The sequence below is a fragment of the Schistocerca cancellata genome, chromosome 6, assembly GCF_023864275.1.
Source record: "Schistocerca cancellata isolate TAMUIC-IGC-003103 chromosome 6, iqSchCanc2.1, whole genome shotgun sequence".
Lineage (NCBI taxonomy): Eukaryota > Metazoa > Arthropoda > Insecta > Orthoptera > Acrididae > Schistocerca > Schistocerca cancellata.
The window spans coordinates 229,173,722-229,194,832 of record NC_064631.1 but is presented as its reverse complement, the minus strand read 5'-3'; the positions used below and the strand labels follow the sequence as shown (position 1 = coordinate 229,194,832).

Here is a 21,111-nt window from a genome sequence, read left to right as displayed (position 1 = left end):
TTTTCTGTTTCAGCTCTGTTTCACAAATGTCAAAATGTCTTCCTATGACCTTCGTGATACACGAGATTCTAGTCTATATCATATTTCCATATACAACATTCATAGATGAACCTGCATCTAAGTAATAAGTTGGTTTAAGGGGAAATAATGCTTTATTCTCATAGTGCAGGCTTATGTTACGGTATACAACCACAGAGCATGGGTGGCAGTGGTTGCACCACAAATGCTGTTTCCGGCCATCACACTCTCTCATTCTAGTACATTTCTCGAATTTTTTTGTGACAGGTTTCAATATCAATGTTAACAAACACTATTTCACTATAATTGTCTTCTCAAGAGCTGTTGATTTCAGTATAAAAAGTGCATGGTTCCATTTAAGAAAACATACTTCCATCAACATCTTCATTGGGATCACCACTAAAAACATTAACCAAACAAAAACATATGTTCTAACATCTGTGTAACCACACACACACACACACACACACACACACACACACAGTGTTATCCTTTATCCTAATTACCAGTTTAAATAAAAATGTTCTGCATTTATTTTGTGTTCCAGTGATCTAAGTTGTGAATATACCATTGGGTATGTAACGACCGTTTTACAGGTTTGATGTGGTTACATTTTATGGTACTATGTAAATAGTATTAATCAGTTTCACATTTAGACATCTGTAACTCAGATTCCATCACAGAAAACATAAAAATATTTAAATATGTTCACAATAATAAACAAACATGTACACAAATTAGGATCTGTGAATGTATCTGAGAGTTACAGGTATAAGGATATTGTCGTTCAGGACTCTTCTATCGCATAAAATGACCATTGCAATAGACCATGCCTTAAGTATTTTGTGAGAGAAAGAGAAACATCATCCACTAAGCACATACTTTATGAAGCGGGCATTAAAAATCGTACAGCCACTCATATGGACAGCCTTCACTACCATACTCAGGTTTGTATCTCCATAGTGGATGGCTTCTTTTTTCCAGTATAATGATTTTGATATTACCTATTAGGTTTAAATAGGGGTCCTTTTTTTTCATGAGAAACTTCAGGCTGATTGTACATTGTGCAATGGTTGTTGAGTTCCTTAAAAAGATTTCTGCATTTGGTTCTAGAATGGACTCCACTCCTGATAGTTTTCACTCTTGTCTGTGCATACAGATTAGTGTTCATCATAATTTGTTGTTAGTGTGGTTTAAAGAAGTAGGCAGCAGTGTTTGTTTGTGACTATGTGTTTAACTTTACTTGTCTCACACCCCAAAAGGCAGTCCTACATGAAAGGTTTTATAGAATGTGATGAGTGAATGAATGAATTTATTCTCTTTTGTCCTGAAAAAAGTTGTCTTTCTTTGTTACTGCTGATACTCTCTGTTTTGCAAAAGAAATAACTTATAGATAAGTTACTGTATTCATTTTACTTAACAGGTTAAATAAATGCTGGTGGTGTTTGCTTATACAACTATTACATCAAAACCCAGCATTTTTCCACAACACAGCAGTAACTGACTTACTTGTATATTATTTACATATTATAAAATATTTACAATGTATATACAATTGGAATCAATATTATTACAGAACAATACCAATATCAAAGAGATTTTCTACAGATCTAATTCAAGTACTTCTTTGGCGAAGTACAGCTTCAAAAAGTTTTGATTGTTGTGTATCACTATACTTTGAGACAGTAAATAAAATCAGGTAAATTGCACCAGGAAGAGTGATCTTCCTTAAGTACCAGTGAGACACTTGTAACGCATCTGTAGAAACTGGCAGGTTGCTATGACATCCATTGTACTAAATCCCACTCTTAATGCAGCACCTAATAAGTATTACTATTTAAATGAAAGAGAACTCTTCCTGGATACTGTATGTCACCTTCTGAGGTAATAGAATTTAAAATCTCTCAGTTCCCTCCTTGGCTTGCCTGCAAAGAAAGAAAAATTAACATTAGAAAACTTTAAAACCAAGTGAGAACTCTTCCCTACCATCATTGTCAAGTAAGTTACATATTGTTTGTTGATTTTTGATTGAAACAAAAAGCTGTTAAGAACAACAAACTTGTTACATGCAGTCACTGAAATAAATACTACAATCTGTGATGGTATTGTGAAGAAGAGACTTTAGTACAGAATGCTGTTTATCTTATTAATAGAGAAATATTTCCTCACTAACATATAATAAATGTTTTAAGGTAAAAAGTAGAGAATTCAACTCCTGAGCCTTTGGCAAAATATATAAATTTAAGTAATTCCCTAGAACTTGTTCCTATGAAGGGAAGACCAGTGGTGATGCCAAAATGACAACACCTGCTGACAGAAAGCAACACAGAGATCTTCAGAGAGAATGGAAGAACTAGAGGGCTGAGGGACAAGGACTGCTGCCTTGGCACATGTAGAGAGTACGGAGGATACCAGTCTTCCAGCAGGTGTTGTAGGCTTTCTCCAGATCAGAAAACATGGGGACAGTCTGGTATTTCTGCAGAAAACCATTCACAACACAGGTTGACAAAGTGATGAGGTGGTCAACTCCAGAACAGTGCGCTCGAAACCCACATAGTGCAGTGATTAGTAAATTGTGAGACTTGAGCCACCATACCAGCCAGGCATGAATCATGTGTTCTATCACCTTCCAAACATAGCTGGTGAGAGAAATGGGGTGGTAGCTACAAGGAAGGTGCTTGTCCTTACCACACTTAGTTATGGGTATGACAGAGGCTTCACGCAAGCAACTGGGAAACATGTCCTCTGCCCAGATGCGATTGTACATGTGAAAGAGAAAGTGCTTGCCCCTAGAGAAAGGTGCTGCAACATCTGAATGTGAACATTGTTTGACCCTGGGGCTGAGGATTGGGATGAAGTGAGAGCCTGATCTAGCTCCCTTGTAGTAAATGTGAGCACTCCCCATTCTGAGGAGAGAAGGGTATCGCCCGATCCTCCTCCACTCGTTTCCAGTGGAGGAAGATAGGGTGATAGTGGGTGAAGCTCAAAATCTTCCCGAAATAGCGGCCCAAGGTGTCAGAGATGCAATAGAGTCCACTATGACCTCGCCTGCTACGTTGGCCAGAAATTGGGAAGTATCTTGGTCCCAGAGAGCTGTCAGAAATTGACCCTCACGTTGGAAGAGGGAATGGAACTGCTAAAAGAACTAGTAAATGAAATCCAGCTAGCTTCTTTGCTATCCAAAGAACATGATGACACTGTGCACACAACTGTTTATCATGAATACAGTTCACCATCATAGAATGATGGTTAAAAACGCTGAAAGCACAACTCTGTGTGCAAATTGCGTCACGGCTCACCTCAGTCCACCAAGGGACCGGGACATGGCGTGGTAAAGATGAAGTGCAAGGAATGGAATGTTCTGTGGTGGTAAGGATAATGTTGGTAAGGTATTCTACCTGGTCATCACAACTGGGGAAAAGCTGTTCATCAAAGGTTGCCAGGAAGGAGTATAGACTCCACTCAGCCTTGGAAAGCTGACATTTGAGTTTTGCATGTAGGTGGGGTAGGAGTTTGAAATGGATAGGAAACGGTCACTCAAGTACATGTCAGAGATAATATGCTACTCGAGATGATGGGGAAGCTGGCCAGTGCAGAAGGATAGGTCCAAATGGGAATAGGTGTGTGTCGAGTCTGAAAGGAATGCAGGTGCTCCAGTGTTAATGCAGATGACGTTGAATTGATTGCAAAGGTCAGCAAAGAGGGCACCTCTCTGACAGGTTCTGGGAGAGTCCCAAAGGGGATGGTGCTCATTAAAGTCACCAAGCAGCAAAAAGGGAGTTGCTCAACAAGCTGGAAGAAGTCTGCTCTGGTGACACCGAATGACTGAGGGATGCAAATGGTACAAAGGGACAAGGTGAAGTGAGGAAGGAAAATGCAGACTGCAACAGCTTGCTGCTGGGTGTTCAGGGAGATGGTTTGACTATGAACATCAATCTGGATGAGATGGCATGCTGTCCTCAGGGGGAAGGTCGAAGCGGACTGGAAAGAAATGTGAGAGGTCAAAGCAGTTGTGACGATGCAACTTTGTTTCCTGGAGGCAGAGAATAAGTGGATGCTGCAATTCCAGGAGTAGCCATAATACCTCATTGGATCTAAGTCCGTGAACATTCTGTTGGAGGAGAGTCATGACGAGGAAAGGGGAGGAGGGCAAAAAACGAAGGGGTGTCACCTCGGGGGCTGCCAAGTCCCAGCTTTTGAAGACACTGTTACACAACACAGAAGCTGGAAGATCACACTCCATGAGATCTTCAGAGGTGTCGGCATCCTCTGTTGGTCAGTCTGCAGAGTCCAGTGCAGAAAAATGGCTGGCAGTGCACTCCGACGACATGGAGGTTGGCCGCGTGAGAGTATCACACGGTGACAGGACACTGTTGGAGAGGATTTTCGAGCCAGTGAAGGAGAAGCCTTTGCAGTTGCAGATGACAATTCAGATGTTTGTTGGCTGGAGGGATGTAAAAAATCTTTGCGGAAGTATTCCTCCTGTCCTTACTGACCAGCTGGTTGCATAGCAGGTGATTTCGCCACCAGAGGTGAAAATTTGGCGGCTTATTGCCCAGCTGGAGGACAAGGAGACGGAGATGCTACCTTTACACTGGGAAATTATACAGCCACTGTGCTGAATTTGAGGCCACATGTCTGCATGACAATGTCCTTTGTGGAGCGAGATGTAGTAAGAATGGTACAGTAAGTGCTGGATGGTAAAACACAAGGTTTCTGACTAGCCAACAACTTGCAAGTGTCAGAATAATGCACTTTTTTCTTCATCCTAATCTCCAGTATGACCCCGTCATTGAGACACACAGGACTATCTCTGCAGGAGGCTGCATGGTTGCCAATGCAATAGATCCAACAGTGAGAAGGAGGTGGACAGTCGCCCTCGTGAGCGTCCCTACCACGTGTTACACATTTGGCTGGGTGTCAACAAGACATTCAAGTGTGTTTGTAACAATGACACTGGTAACAGCACATTGGGTTCAGAATGCATGGTCGGACTGTGATAACTTCATAGCCTGCTTTGATCTTTGATGGAAGCACTACTCTATCAAACGTGAGAAAAAGAGTGCATGTGGGCACTAAGGATGCATCTACCTTTTTCATCAACCGATGGACTGCAATGATGCTCTGATCAGAGAAGTAAGTGTGGATCTTTGCCTTGGTCAGACCATCGAGCAGTCTAGTGTAAATAACACCATGCAAAGAATCCAGCGTTTGACAGGTCTCAGCATGAACAGGATACCTGCGGAGGAGCGAAGCTGCAAGCAGTAGTTGTGATTGAGAAATGAGAAGTCATCTCCAAAAGCAAAGTGCCAGAGCAGGATTTCACAAGGCCAACAACTGCATCAACACCTTTCTGAATAGTAAGCGGATTACCCATAGCAAAGGACTGACCATCTTCAGTACGTGAAACCATGAGAAACCAAGGTGCAGCAGGGAGGGTCTTTGAATTATTAGTCTCATTCTGTTTATGTTTAGTAGACATAGACTGTGAAGAAATGGTTGGCTCATTACAAGAAAATCCCTCATGATTGGCAGCGTCTCTGATGACATGCTCCTAGCAACTGGGGGCCGCCCGCAGAGGGGCTTACCCGCCTTAGATGATTGTTCAAACCTCCCAAACACCTGACAGAGGGACCAATTGGCAATTTGGGAAGGTAACAGCTCATGCAATCACCCCTTCCTGGGCCTGGCCTGTACCAGGGGGTAAGTGTGGACCCTACCTGTCAACCCGGGACTGAAGATTATGTGTGACCCAGTCATCTGTTACATGTCAGTCACGTGGGCCAGCCTTGAGGAGCTTTCAGGGAGGAGAAAGGAAAAGAGGAACCCCAAATGCTGAAGTGGAGGAAGGGTAAAAGGGGAACAAAGAATGAAAAAACAGAGGAAATAGTCTCTTTTATGATGCGCAAAATGCCTTTTGGAAGGGCAGGTCAACAACAACAGCTGTACTTGAGTTAGTTACAAACATAAGTCAGGGTTTTGAAGACAAAGAGTCTACAGCACTAGTACTCTGTGACCTTAGTAAGGCATTTGACTGCATCCCACATAAGGCGCTGCTCAGAAAGCTAAAAACATATGGTATAGCGGGATCTGTCCTGCAAACTCTTAAATCCTACCTGAGAAACAGATGACAGATTGTCTCCGTGCAAGAAGCTGATTCAGGTGAGAAGAAGCTACAGCATGGTGTGCCTCAGGGGTTGGTAATAGGTCCCCTGCTGTTCCTTATTTTCGTAAATGTCATAGGCTCCAATAGGCACATCTTGCAGTTTGCGGATGATACAGCCTTGTTCTCAAAAGGAGAGAATGTTTAACAGGCAGTCCAACAAGCAGAAGTCTTGTTCAATGAAGCTAAGGCCTGGTTTATCATGAACAAAATGAAAATTAATGAAGAAAAAACTCAAAGGATGATATGCAGCCTTAGCAATACTGGAGAGCACTGGGTAATGCAGCAAATGTTAAACTTCTGGGCTTTCTCATTGATACCAAATTAACCTGGCAACAGCACATCAAACATGTGTGTTCCAAACTTTCATGGGTCCTGTACCTCTTGAGGAAACTGAAAAGTATAGTAGCAGAACAGTACCTTCTAACTGTGTACTATGCAATGTTCCACAGCCACGTCAGTTATGGGCTGTTGTTTTGGGGCCATTCAGCAGGCTTCAAGAATGTACTTTTACTGCAAAAGAAAGCAATGAGAATCATTACTTCAAGGATAAAACAGATCACTGTAAACCAATTTGCACCAGGTTAGGAGTTCTGACTGTTTACAGCCAGTATATACTGAACTGCCTCTTCCACATAAAGAGAAACCATGATGTTTACAGAAAGAGAAATGAAGTTCACAAATACAGCACTCGCAACAAAGACAGTATCGACATACCAAGATGTCGATTAGCAAAGACACAAAACAGCTTCCCAGTGGTGGCCTTAAAATTGTTTAATGCTCTACCTGATCACATTCAGTCTTTACCATGGGAGCAATTTAAGCTAAAAGAGCAACCTTTCTACAATATTGAAGAATTCTTCTCTAGTAATAGCATAGTGTTTACTTGAGCTGCAGCTCAGTTCCATGACTCCAACAGCAACCATTATATTTAATTTCATTATATACTTGTATCTATTTTATAGTTGTGATATTATTGTAATCTAATTTGTAACTTAAATGTGTCTTGTGGAATTAAATTACTATCATAGTAGAGTTGTATTCATGTATTTTGATAATGTTGTATCTTGACACTGTCTGTCCAGCTGTGGCTGGTGAATGACATAGAATTGATAATAAATGGTAATAATTAAAAAATGGTAATAAACTATTGTGACAGATAAGCCAAGCCACTCAATGTTCCTGAAACCATTGTCTGAAAAGGAAAAATGTTATGAAAAAGCTAAAAGCATAAAAGTCTGCTGGACATGATGAAGTGTCAAACTGCCTAATGAAGCAGGTGGCAGCAGAAATAATTATGCTGCTACTGGATATTGCCAACTGCTCTTTCCAAGAAGGAGTATTTCCAGATAAACTCAAATTAGTTAAATAGTTCCTGTATACAAAAAGGGAAAGCACAATGACCCTACCAACTACAGGCCAGTATCTTTAGTATCAGGCTTCTCCAAAATATTATAAATTCTCATGCTAAACAGACTAACTGCTTATTTGGAAAAACATAATGTAATAACTCCAGCACAGCACAGATATCAGAAAGGGAAACCAATGGAAACAGCAATTGAATCATTAACAGAATCAATCGTACAGGCCTTGGACAACAAGACGGTAGTGTCTAGAGTTTTTCTTGATCCATCCAAGATGTTTGACACAGCTGATCATACAGTCCTAGTAAATAAACTAGAGAATACTGGTATTTGTGGACATGCAGCAAACTGGATAACATCATATCTAAGTAACAGGAGACAATAGGTAGCCATTAATAACTTATGCAGATCAGAAATTAAAAGCATTAAGTATGGTGTACCTCAACGATCTGTAATGGGACCTGTTCTCTTCAATTTATTTGTGAATAATATACAAACATGTAAAAATGAAATCAAAATACTTTATGCAGATGATGTAACTGTGCTAAATGTTTCCAACAATGTGGAGGCACTTGAGCAAAATACATTCATATCAGTCAGTAGTACTGCAGAATGGCTCTCAGGGAATGAATTAATTATTAATCTGAAAAAACTATGTACATGGTCTTCAAATATAAACAAAAAGAAGAACATATGGATGTTTTCTTAGATGAAAAAGGACTGGAAGAAGTAACTGCAGTTAAGTTTTTGGGTATTACAATAGACAGTGAGCTAAATCGGAAACAGCAGATAAATACTGGTTCCAGTAAGCTAAGCTCAGTGATATTTATAATGAAACCACTGGCTCAGTATACTCACCGAGACCTCTTGTGCATTGTCTATCATGGACTTTTTGAACCATACATGTGATATGGAATCACAGTATGCGGGAACTCAATTATCATACAAATGAAGATGATATTCACGTAACAGAAGAAAGCCATTCGAATCATATTGAAAAAGAAGGAAAAAGAATCATGTAAAAGTTGTTTCAAGGAGATAAACATTCTGACATTTCCATCATTGTATATATTCAAGACCAATGTGAGTGCATTACATGATCACACAAAACTGGAGACTAATGAGACTGTTCATACACACAACACAAGGAACAGAAAACAACTGTGGTGCATTCCACATAGACTTAAGATTTTTGAAAAAGGACCCAAATACTCTGGCATCAAGTTAATACAAGCAATGCCAAGGGAATTACAAGACCTCAAAACTGAGGAAACATTCCCCACAACTCTAAAAAAGTTTCTGATACAAGGATAATTTTATAGTGCAGCTGACTACATTAGCAAACAGTGATCAAAAGTTCATCCTGTGAGTGATAAATCTCATGCATCATAAAAAGAACTAGCAACAGAAATCAGTGTTAAAGAAATTAAGTATAATTAGAAACCATTGATGTATAATATAAGCTAATTATATCTCATAAAATTATTATTATTATTATTATTATTATTTGTACATATCATGTATCTTAAGTCATTTTGTACCATGTAATATTATGAATATACTGCATCATAAGTCATTGTGTATGATTTAATATTATATACATACTGTGAAAGCTCCTATGTACAGGGCTATTACAAATGATTGAAGCGATTTCATAAATTCACTGTAGCTCCATTCATTGACATATGGTCACGACACACTACAGATACGTAGAAAAACTCATAAAGTTTTGTTCGGCTGAAGCCGCACTTCAGGTTTCTGCCGCCAGAGCACTCGAGAGTGCAGTGAGACAAAATGGTGACAGGAGCCAAGAACGCGTATGTCGTGCTTGAAATGCACTCACATCAGTCAGTCATAACAGTGCAACGACACTTCAGGACGAAGTTCAACAAAGATCCAGCAACTGCTAACTCCATTCAGCGATGGTATGCACAGTTTAAAGCTTCTGGATGCCTCTGTAAGGGGAAATCAATGGGTCGGCCTGCAGTGAGCGAAGAAATGGTTGAAAGCGTGCGGGCAAGTTTCACGTGTAGCCCACGGAAGTCGACGAATAAAGCAAGCAGAAGCTAAACGTACCATAGCCGACGGTTTGGAAAATCTTACGGAAAAGGCTAAAGCAGAAGCCTTACCATTTACAATTGCTACAAGCCCTGACTCCCGATGACAAAGTCAAACGCTTTGAATTTTCGGCACGGTTGGAACAGCTCATGGAAGAGGATGTGTTCAGTGCGAAACTTGCTTTCAGTGATGAAGCAACATTTTTTCTTAATGGTGAAGGGAACAGACACAATGTGCGAATCTGTGCGGTAGAGAATCCTCACGCATTCGTGCATCAAATTCGCAATTCACCAAAAGTTAACGTGTTTTGTGCAATCTCACGGTTTAAAGTTTACGGCCCCTTTTTCTTCTGCGAAAAAAATGTTACAGGACACGTGTATCTGGACATGTTGGAAAATTGGCTCATGCCGCAACTGGAGACCGACAGCGCCGACTTCATCTTTCAACAGGATGGTGCTCCACCGCACTTCCATCATGATGTTCGGCATTTCTTAAACAGGAGATAGAAAAACCGATGGTAGACAGAGGCACAGTGCATCACAGGGAGGTTTGCTGTTGAAATTTCGAGAGAATACTTTCCAAGAAGAGTCAAGGAACATATTACTTTCTCCCACACATGTCTCCTGAAATGATCACAATGAGAAAATCGGAGAAATTATATATCATATGAAACTTTGCTGACAAGTTCTTTCCACATACCATTCAAGAATGAGGAGAAAAGGCAGTGTTATCAGAAGTACCCTCCACCACACACCAGAAGGTGGCTTGTGGCATACAGATATAAATGTAGGCAGTACTACTACCACTACCATTTATGTGTGATGGATAAAATTTTTTATCTCAAAAAATGTTAATATGTACTTCAAAGTTCAATACTCATCTATTTTGCAAAGCATTGTTTTCTTTCCTTTTTATTGGTCACTGTAAGCATCTGAAACTTTTTGCTGTTAACCTGTCATCTTATTATATACATGAATATTGTTGTGAAAAGAATGGACTGCTACTCATTACAAAAGGAGGCATTGAGTCACAGACAGGCACAATGAAAAGACTACTAAACTTTTAAGCTTTCAGCCAAAAGGCATTGTGTGGAAATAGAAATGGACACAAATTCATACAAGCCAACTCGCTCACGTATGGCCACTGTCTCTGGCCAATGTGACATGACTACTGAATGGCCAGAACCAGTGATCATGTGTGTGTGATTTGTGCTTTTGTGAATGTGTGAGTGCTTGCTGTTTACAAAGAAGGTCTTTTGGTTGAAATCGTAAATGTTTAGTAGCCTTTTCATTGTGCCTGACTGGGACTCAACATCTGCTGTACATGGTGAGTAGCAATCTATCCTTTTCATAATAATTTTGTTATTCCAGCCTGGAATTGTTTGTTATATGTATTTTTGATTTACCTGCACAATTCCCCAGATGGCAACAGTTGTTAAAACACCCAACACAAACATTATAAAATGGATTATATATTTGAAACTTATCCCACGGCGTTTCTTCATTATAAAACTTATAAGATTTATTTTTTTCTCTGAGTAAGGTGGGTACCTCATCCTGAAATCACAAACAATAAAGATAATTTCAAAACAGATAACAAAAAGATATTTGTTTGCTATTATTATCTAAGTTTGTAATATCAGTGGAGGAATACTTTATTGTTTACTTTCACTAAATACATGTAGGCTACTTACGAATTAAGTTTTTCCACTAAAGGATTGAAGTTTTTCCCCAAGCAACTTTTCTTGTGAGTAAAAGTGTTGAAAGTATGGACACCATGATATGCCCCCATTCCACTAGATCCAACTCCACCAAAAGGAAGTGCTTCAACTAAATGAAAGGTAAACACTGTAGTCAGCAAAATGAAGTAATAACTGCAGCATAATTTTATGAATTTACCTTATGTAAAACATAAATTATTTTTCTCACTTTCAATTAACAGTCATGTGCTATCCTCTGTGTGTTTAATTTATTTCATAATAAGTGCCAGCAAAGTTTCAAATTTAAGAAGCTGTATTTACTGATATGTTTTATTCACAGAGAACATGTTATGATTTATTGACATACATTGTTACTTTTTCATGGTATGTTGTGTGTGATTTTTTTAAAAGATTTTCACATCAACAACTTCATTCTTACTTGGATTCTCAGAGTACACTCAGAAATGAGCAAAGGAACTATATCTTACACACACTATAAATGGAGCAGTACACCTAGAAACTGTTTCATATTACCTTACATTCAATAAACCCCATTACGAATGAAAATCTGCAGGAGAAATGAAGGAACTCAATGAAGAGGAACAACACAGGGAGGCAGATATAAACTATAAAAAGCCTTAAGGATGAAAAATTTTAAATACTTATACTGCTTTAATTCATCAGTTCTTAAATTCACCTTGTCACACTCAGCCATTTCACCCACATATTGGTAACGACATAAAACAATACACTTTTATGTGTAAGTGCAAAATGGTTAACTTGAATAAACTGAGCAAAAAATTTGAAATCTTTTTAAAGGGTAATGTCAATTACAGCAGTCATTTCCTGCTCTAGAGTTTGTCTCTTGACTGTGCTGTAGTGTCTGAAAGATTATTCTTCATTAGCATAAGACATTAACTTACCTGCCAAATGCAATACTGTGTCATTGATGCAGACTGAACCACTACTTGATTGCTCCAGAAACAGTTTTTGTACAGTTTTGTCAGTTGAAAAAATATAAAGTGTCAAAGGCTTCGGTCTATGGAACAGAGAATTGTGAATAACATTTAAGTAAAAAATATGAATGTAAGATGACAATTATAACAACAATAACAATAATAATAATAATATTAATAATAATAATAATAATACTGATTGAATGTTGAATAATCAAATACAATTCCTATAAATAACACAGTTTCAGGAAATCATGCAGATTATTCTTCTGAATACATCAGTAAACAAATTACAAACTAAACATTTGTGTGGAACAATAAATTTTACATTTTAATGCATTTTACATTTGTCAATATACAAATAAAAGTGTTACAAATATTTTTATTATCATGAGATCACTGATGAATTACTGAAAACTTTGGCCTTTATATACTTACAAATCACTTTTCATAAACATATAATACTCATCTAGGGAGAAAAATGGATTTTCAATAAAAAATGTTTTAGGTGGGCTTTTAACTTCCTAGTAGGGAGAGTTTTGGTAGGGCATTGGTTAGCTTCAGCCCAGCATGAAGTGCATTTTTTTCATATAAAACTGTTCTGTGGCTATTTACATGGTATCTGAACTTCTAGCATCATGCTGATGAAGGTCGCAGTTAAAGTTTTCACAAGCAATATTATTTTCAATGTAAATACACGCACAATGGCACGCACACCTAATTTTGAAAGCAGTTTCTGACATTATTTTCTAGGTTTGGCATCACAAATAATTCTGATAAGATTTTTCTATAGTATTAATAATGTGATTATATTGGTTTATGTTGATGAGCCCCATATTTCTATTACATAGTTTAAATTTGACAAAAATAATGAATAAAAGCAGTTTTTAGTGCACACATATCATTACAATATTTGCTAATCACATTTATGGCAAACATGTTTTATGACAGCCTACAGACTAAGGAATCTGTATGTATGCCCCATTGAGGTTGTTACACCTAGTTTCAGATAAATATTTGCACATATTTTTGTATTACTACATTGGATTTAACAAAAAATCCTTTTCACTCAGAGCATATTCCTATATGTGTAGATACAACTGTCTTTATCTGACAGTGAAAGATAAAAGATACACTAATATTTTATTACTCTCCTACCCCCCCCCCCCCCCCCCCCCCACACACACACACCTTTTAGGTTAAATTTATTTGTTTGATGCTTTTCAGGTGACTGTATTTTATCCCTGAACAGTTAACTGTTCTACTTGCAAATAAACATGACCCAGATAGGGGCTGCCGGCTTCAGCAATATGGAAATTCAAGTATTGTAGGAAAGAAATGCTGCTGATTATCAAATCTGTGATGTAACTGTCAATTGTAAGAAATAAAAGCTCATTAATATTTAATGTGTCATTTGTGATTTCAGTTTTCATATACATAATTCCAGTCACTAACCAGAAACTTTCAATGTTCGTTGTTACAAGAGATGCTTATGGGAAGATTTTATGATATTCCCTATGGTTTTCCATGAACTATCAAGCTCACATCTTGCAGTGATTCTAGTATGTTGACAAGCTCACACCATAAATGTTTCACACTCATACATGCCACTTATTGTAGCGTGTGTGTTTCTCTCTCTCTCTCTCTCTCTCTCTCTCTCTCTCTCTCTCTCACCTTCTGTGTGTGTGTGTGTGTGTGTGTGTGTGTGTGTTTTTAAGTGGGGGCTTCATAGTAACATATGATTACAGGTATTATACTTATTACTACCTAATAAAAATGTACAGGACTTGACTTATAATATCCTGCCACTACATGTATGTTGATACACTTATGGAAACTTGCATTTTCAATTCTACCTTCATTGCAAAATATTCCTTGCACTCCTCAAAGAGGTTCTAGACCACAGGAGACACACATGCAACATATGAGCTAATTGCTGCTCATTTTGTTTGATTCACAGTGATAAGAATTAATTTGTGACCTTGTAGGTGCATCAATTCAGTTACGCAGAACAAAGTTGCATATGTTTCATGTAAATTTGGTTTTAGAGTAATTAAGTCACCTATAGATACCATAGTCTCTGTTGTTCAATACATTCAGCAAGTGTTTATTGACAATAGCTTTATTCGGACCTTGTTTAATTTTCCATGTGTCAATTGATAAAAACAAACACTTATAGATTCACTTTACCATTTATCTGTCTGTCTGTCTGTTTGACTATTAAAAACTTTTTTCTCAGGAACAGGTATAGGGATCAAGTTGAAATTTATGCCACATACTAAGGACTACAGTTGTGTTGTAGCATTAAAAATTGAAACTTCTAAGTCAAGGCAATCAAAAGATTTGGCCATTCATGTCACATATTTTGATACTCGCAAACTCACTCATCAAAATCTGTAGGGTACTCCCCATTTATGTGAAATTATGAAATTTGGCAAAGAAGCAAGGTTTCACAGTACAACTAAAGGGAAAAATCTAAAAATTGTTAATTTGTAATTATACCACATCAAAAATATTTCTTTTGTCAGTTGTTATCCAACTTCAAATTTAAAATTAAAATATTCTGTACAGTTTTGGAACTCCTGGGACCAATATCTTGCCAATGTAAATGTCAATAATGGACAAAAATCATCAAGATTCTCGATTACTGGAATTAATTAATGGTTTACATATATAAGTAAGTTTGTATGGAACCCTCAGAGCACAACTCGTACTCACACCTGGCCAAATTTTGTTAAATAACAAAGCCAGCAGTTGTGTTGGACATAAACCACTCCTAGACGAACATCATTTTTGTTGTATTAAGAAACTTTTAAAATCTTTCTATAGAACTGTAAGCAAATTTTTGTGTCGATAAAGAAAGACCTAGCACAGGACTGACTAAGTTATTTGTTTCAAAGGAGACTTGCTGGCTCTTATCTTGATCCTGATAATAATTAATGAAATGCTCTCACTTATGATTCCATACAGTACACAGCTGACATCTAAATTGTAGTCAAGACCTCAGTTACCTAAAAAATAAAGAAGATAATGCACCTACTTGGACTTATTATTTGTTTAAAGTGAACAGGTTTTTGCTTTGTGAAAACAAAAAGCAGAAATTTTTAAATCAAATGACAAATGAATCACGGAAAATTCTTGAGTTATAAGAAAATGATTAATTTTTATGACAAGTATGTGTAAAATGCATTAGTTGCAAGCTGTCTGCCATAATTTATTTGTTGTGGTATCTCATGAAACATACACGCACACACACACACACACACACACACACACACACACACACACACACACACACACGGGTAGACAGAAAGAGAGGGGGGAGCGAGAGAGAGAGGCAGAGAGAGAGAGAGAAAGAGAGAGAGAGAGAGAGAGAGAGAGAGAGAGAGAGAGAATCTGTGTCTTTACATGGTGCTGGCTAAGATGCACAATGCCAAGATTGCAGTTCGTTGCAGTTTGGCACGTGGAAGGGGGTTGGTTAGGGGTTGCATGTAGTGGGTAGAGCCATGTGTTCAGCCAGCACCATAGAGCCTCAGGTATGTCTCTGTGTGTCGGGAGAGGGGGGGGGGGGGCATGTACGTGCACTTGAGTTTGGTTTGAGAAAGGATTCATTCTGAAAGCCAGTAAGTTGTTGTTGTTGTTGTTGTTGTTGTTGTTGTTGTTGTTGTTTTTTTTGTTTTTTTTTTTTTTTTTTTTTTTTTTTTGTATGCCTGTGAATGAATCAATACTTCTGCATTTCAGTGAGAGGTCTCCAATCATATGGTATAATTCTGGCCTTCGGATAGGATGTTTAATAGTCTTACTACTGATGAGACTGGTGACACACCAGAGAAACCAAATATTGGAGAGTAGTTTTGTTTGTTCTCAGAGAAACAATATTCATGGGAAAAATGAATTTAATCTTTACTTCTTGTTATGACTGTGCCCTCCTGTAATGTTTTGTGTTCCTGGCTGGATGAGAAGAGGGTGGTATGACAGATGGGTGGCTAGTTTTTTCTCACTGCAACACAAAATGCTCACTTGGTTAAAATACACTTTATTACAGGAACAAATTGAGTACTTAACTTCAATGATGGTCCATGTCCATATCAGAACTATATACAATGACTGACATTCCCTCACAGCTAGCTAAGGTGTGAGGCAATGACTATCACTGTGGAAGACCAGAGCAGAGTGAGACGTATTGAGGTGCAATGTGAACTGAGTCCCGATGTGACGTACTAAGGTACTGAGAGCTCAGACTATGGTGGCAGTCTATACACATGCTGCCCAGGGGGCATTACTGGCATGCTTGGTCTACTCTTTTCGTAGATGTGCTTAGTTTCTGTGCCTGCTACACAGTGTTTCCTAGTGCTGACCAGCATGCTGACGAAGGCATACACCAGCACATTTCTGGCAGGGGGGGGGAGAATTGTTTGGTGTTAGAGTTCGTAACTCTGAGAATAATAAATAGTTCTACATAAAAGTTGGATCTGTTTTCCATACAAGTTTTGGGGGCTCTGTCTGGAATCAACTGAATGAGTGATGACACAGTTTTGCCAACTAATCTACAATGTTTATGACAAACTTTTCTGATTACCATCTTGCTGCAGCAATGTAACAATGTGTAATTGGACTGCTTTTGGATCTACAACAAGAATTCATATGCTAACCATGGCTAGCAATAGCAGAGTGACACAAGGGGAAATTTTAAACACTCAGCAAAAGGAGAAATAGCCAACGAAGAAAAAAATCTAGAAATGGCAGTGCTAGAAAAAATCAAAAAAGTAAATAAAAATATAATCTGTGCCCCAGTTACAAAGATTAAATCCTACATAGGTTAATTTTCAGAACAGCTCCAGATGAGAGAAGAAATTGGAAAAGTCCGAGAGAATTTTCTGCTTTTATTTTTCAGTCAATAGCTGTTGAACTTGAAGCTAACTAGCCATTTATTGAAGCATCATTTTCAGAAGCAGAGTTGGGAGTGTTCTGCAATACATTGGCTATAAGTAGTGGGTAAAAACACAAAATAACTCCACCCCATTATGACATTATGTGTTATCATTGTGGCAAGCATAGTCACATTCAAGATGCCTGCTTAAAAAAGGCAAGTCCAGCATGCACATTGCATGTTCTCAAAAGTCTCAGTTCATGAATGTTAATGCAATTTTTTCCAAGCCCAGTAGTGGTTCTAGTATTACATAGTGCAAATCAGGTGCAACAGTGATGAAGTCGCGCAATTTTTCCATTCAGCATCAAGCCAATAAGTTGTTTCTCACTCTGCAGATTAGCAATATGCATGCATTTGGACTCTGGTGGATCAGTGAATGCGTTGAACAGAAGCACTTATGAACTGTTAGGCAAGCCCAAGCTATATAAGTCACAGGCAAGTCCTGTTTATGGTGGATATGACATTCCTGTGTTAGGTATTTGCAGCCTACATGCCACTTTTCATAACATTACCAAGATAGTTTCATCCACAGTTTTGTGCATTTGTGCCATTGAAAATATTTTTGGCATGGATTATTTTAATTTGTTTGGTTTGCACATTCAAGACAATATTCTCTCTGCAAACTCCTCTGTGCCTAATGGACAGGGTAGCTGAACTTTGTGAGGAATTTAGTGACAGTTTCCAAATTCTGAGGCTCACTTTCTATGAAAAACAATGTGCAACCACAGGTTTGCCAAGCACATCTCATCCCTCATGCTATCAGAGATCAGGCGGCACAAAAACTCTTATCTTGGTAGGACAATGGTATGATTTCCCCTGTAGCAGCCACTCAGTGGGCATCACCTTCAGACAGGTTACACTATGTGCAGATTTCAGGGCCGTAGTAAATCTGCAGACTACGATTGACTCTTTTCCTTTGCCTTGGTCATAGGAACTAATGGACGAACTTGGTGTAGGCTGCTTATTTTCCAAGACTGATCTTTGTGATGTATATTTGCAGCTTCCTTTGGATGTACAGTCACATCAAGTTTTTGAGATCAACACCAACATGGGGTTATTTAAGTTTTTGGGGTTGCCCTTTGGCAGTGTGTCCACACCTGCAATTTTTCCAGTTTTGTTTGTCATAGTTGACCCTGCTACCATTCTTTTTTGTTTGAACTATTTGGATGACTTAGTTGTTCAGACATAATCTTGATGAACATCTTGCCAATCCCAGTAAATAGTCTCAAGTGTTGTAATAAAAGACAAGTAGGTACTTCATGTTCCAGACTGTTATTTAGGATGTGTGGTCAACAGTCAAAATATCCACCCTTTGCAGTCACAATTAATGTCGCAGCTCCTAGATACATTGGCTAGACTCTGAAGTGTCAGGTTGCATTTTGGAAACTGAATCATGCTTTTCTGAGTGACCATTGTTTGGTAAATTTTGATACCACTAGGCCAGTCGTGCTTGGCTTGATGCATCCTCTTATGGGATTGATGCTGTTCTCTCTCACAATGTTGGATAACTGGTCATGCTAACTGCCTTCACACCCAAACTCTTCAACAAAGCACTGTGCAACTACTCACAAATAGAGAAGGAAGTTCATGCAAAAGTTGCAGTGCTGTCTCTGCTGCTCTCAAATTACCAATACAAAATTTTGTACAGGCCCACAGCTAACCATTTGAAGACAGACATGCTCTCTCACTTACCAGTTGGTACCAACTTGCCATTTGACACATTAGAGGTTCTTGTTTCCACATTGATGTTCAGGATAATGAAACACTTGACAGTTTTTCTACTGACTGCTGACAGATTACTGAGGCAGTGGCTGTGGGCCCCATTCTCAAGCTTCTGTTGCAGTAACTCCATACCAGTTGGCCACCAAAGTCAATGACAACACAAAGTAGCACTTCTTTTACATGTTCTTTGCAATGTTTATCCACCTCGAACAATAACACACATACACACTTTACCAAAGTGACATTCAGACTCCGCTCCCTTCTTGCTGCTTGTATTTATAACCTTGTCAAAGAACTACTAAAAAGAGATGTAGTTCATAAGTCACATGTGCATCTGTTATTCTAATTTGTGCAGAAAAGTTATTAATTTATATCAAGTGACCTAATTTAACAGGTTATTAAAATGACAGACAGATTTTTTGACTTGACAGTATAATTCTTTGTTACAAAAAGGCAGTTTTTTAGAAGTTTGTCAATTGACTTCTCTAATTTGCATAAATAAGTAAATAACATGAATTATTAAGAATTACATTGGTTTTCGTCTAAAATAGGAGTGTTAACGTGAATACTGAGTGAAAACGGTCCTAGTGAAGAAATAGGTTTCACTTGGTGATTTTTATTTAAGGAGATCCAAAATACGTAAGTTGGCCACTATTTTTCGTACTTTCGTACTTCGTGTTTTTACATGATGAAATTTGCTGTATCAGTGATCAAGTGATATTAACTTTTGTGTGGGTCAGTTATTCAGTATAATTTAATGGGTTGACTGTTTATGGAGACATGTTATGCAATCATTGTTAACATACACAATAACTTTTCTATAATCATAAATACTTGTTAAACTGGTTGAATTTGGAGGGTAACGCATACTTCGGTAAAGTAAAGCCTTTAATAGGTTCCCTTACATGTGGAATGCTTTGTCTGAACATTCAAGCATCATATGAAAAATTTACACACTTCCCATATGTGGGAGCAGGTGTTAGTGCTCTTCCCTTCGTCATATCATTCCCAGTCATGCAACACAGGACACTGCTTCACTTGCTACATTTTCTGCAGTGGTCTTCCATAGGGCTCTAAGTTTAATGTAAATGATACCATTCTTTTCTTTTTCGGAGTTTTTGGCTGACATAGGCACAGGGAATGAGGAGTTATCACCAAAGTCATAGGTTGCTCTTTATAGGTCTGACAGGGCCACACCAGGCTGCAGAAGTGCCAGAAGAATAAGCTTCAGTTGTGTGGGCTGCATGGTCCTGCTGTGGGTTTTTCATTTGCTGATTCAGTGTCCAGGAGGACCCTGCAGCCTCAGCCATCTTTGCCTCCATTGGGTCCCACACCACCGGCACTAGAAAGAGAACCTGCAGCTATCACCACAGCACCACCACCGTTACTGTGATGCCAGCAGCTCCAGCTGAAAAGGTGGGATCCCTTCGCCCTGCCAGCTTCTGATGGACCACCATAGGTCCTCTAGTGAGCATAGTGCCTGTGCCATTGGAAGATGACGTTTCATTCCATGCTGGCCCAAGCTGCCAGAGTAGGCGGTCGTGTTTTTGAGGTGTGCTTGCTTGTGTGAATGAATGGTGTATGTTTCTCTTTTACTGAAGAATGCTGTGGCCAAAAGCTTTGTGTAGGTGTCTTAATTGTGCCTATCAGTAATTTAACGTATCATCTTTATGGTAAATGACAGTCTTTTCCTGTTTTGTTGATATTCCCACTTGGATATTCCAGAATTAGAGGTTCTATCTGCGAGAACAATAAACAGTTCTATACAAAAGTTGGGACCATTTTTTCTACAAATTTAATGGCTCTGTCTGGAATCAACTAATGAGTATTGATGCAGTTTTGCTGCCTAATCTAAGATGCTTCAGATGAACTTTTCTGAGTACCATTTTGCTGCAGCAATGTATGATGTGTAATTGGTTTGGTTTTGGATCTACAATGAGAATTCACATCTAAGTATGGTTAGCAGTTGCAGAGCAGTGCAAAGGGAAATTTTAAACATTGTGGCAAAAGGAGAATTGTACATGTTAGGAAAAATCAAAAAAGTGAATAAAAATATTGTCTCTGTCTCAGTTACAAGCATTAAATCTCGACATTTGTTAAGTTTCAGAACAACTTCAGATAACAGAAAATATCAGAAATGATTGAGGGAATTTTGTGGTTTTCGTTTTCAGTCAGTTCTGGTGAACTTGAAGATAAGAAGT

At 38.4% G+C, this 21,111-nt stretch overlaps 1 protein-coding gene across 3 annotated transcripts in view; it reads right to left on the bottom strand.

Annotated features, from left to right (window-relative positions):
* Positions 1-1,405: 1,405 nt before the first annotated feature.
* Positions 1,406-21,111, bottom strand: part of LOC126190843 (aldehyde dehydrogenase, dimeric NADP-preferring-like) — a 209,443-nt gene continuing 189,737 nt past the window's right edge. For 2 of the 3 annotated variants that reach the window (XM_049931426.1, XM_049931427.1), the window contains exons 9-12: positions 12,226-12,341; positions 11,297-11,432; positions 11,009-11,159; positions 1,406-1,943 (exon numbers count right to left, since the gene is read on the bottom strand). In XM_049931426.1, coding sequence (XP_049787383.1) covers positions 1,923-1,943; positions 11,009-11,159; positions 11,297-11,432; positions 12,226-12,341 — 424 coding nt within the window. In that variant the 3' untranslated portion in view covers positions 1,406-1,922. Of the gene's footprint in view, positions 1,944-6,601; positions 6,695-11,008; positions 11,160-11,296; positions 11,433-12,225; positions 12,342-21,111 lie in introns of all 3 variants that reach the window. The other variant, XR_007538289.1, reaches the window with a different exon arrangement.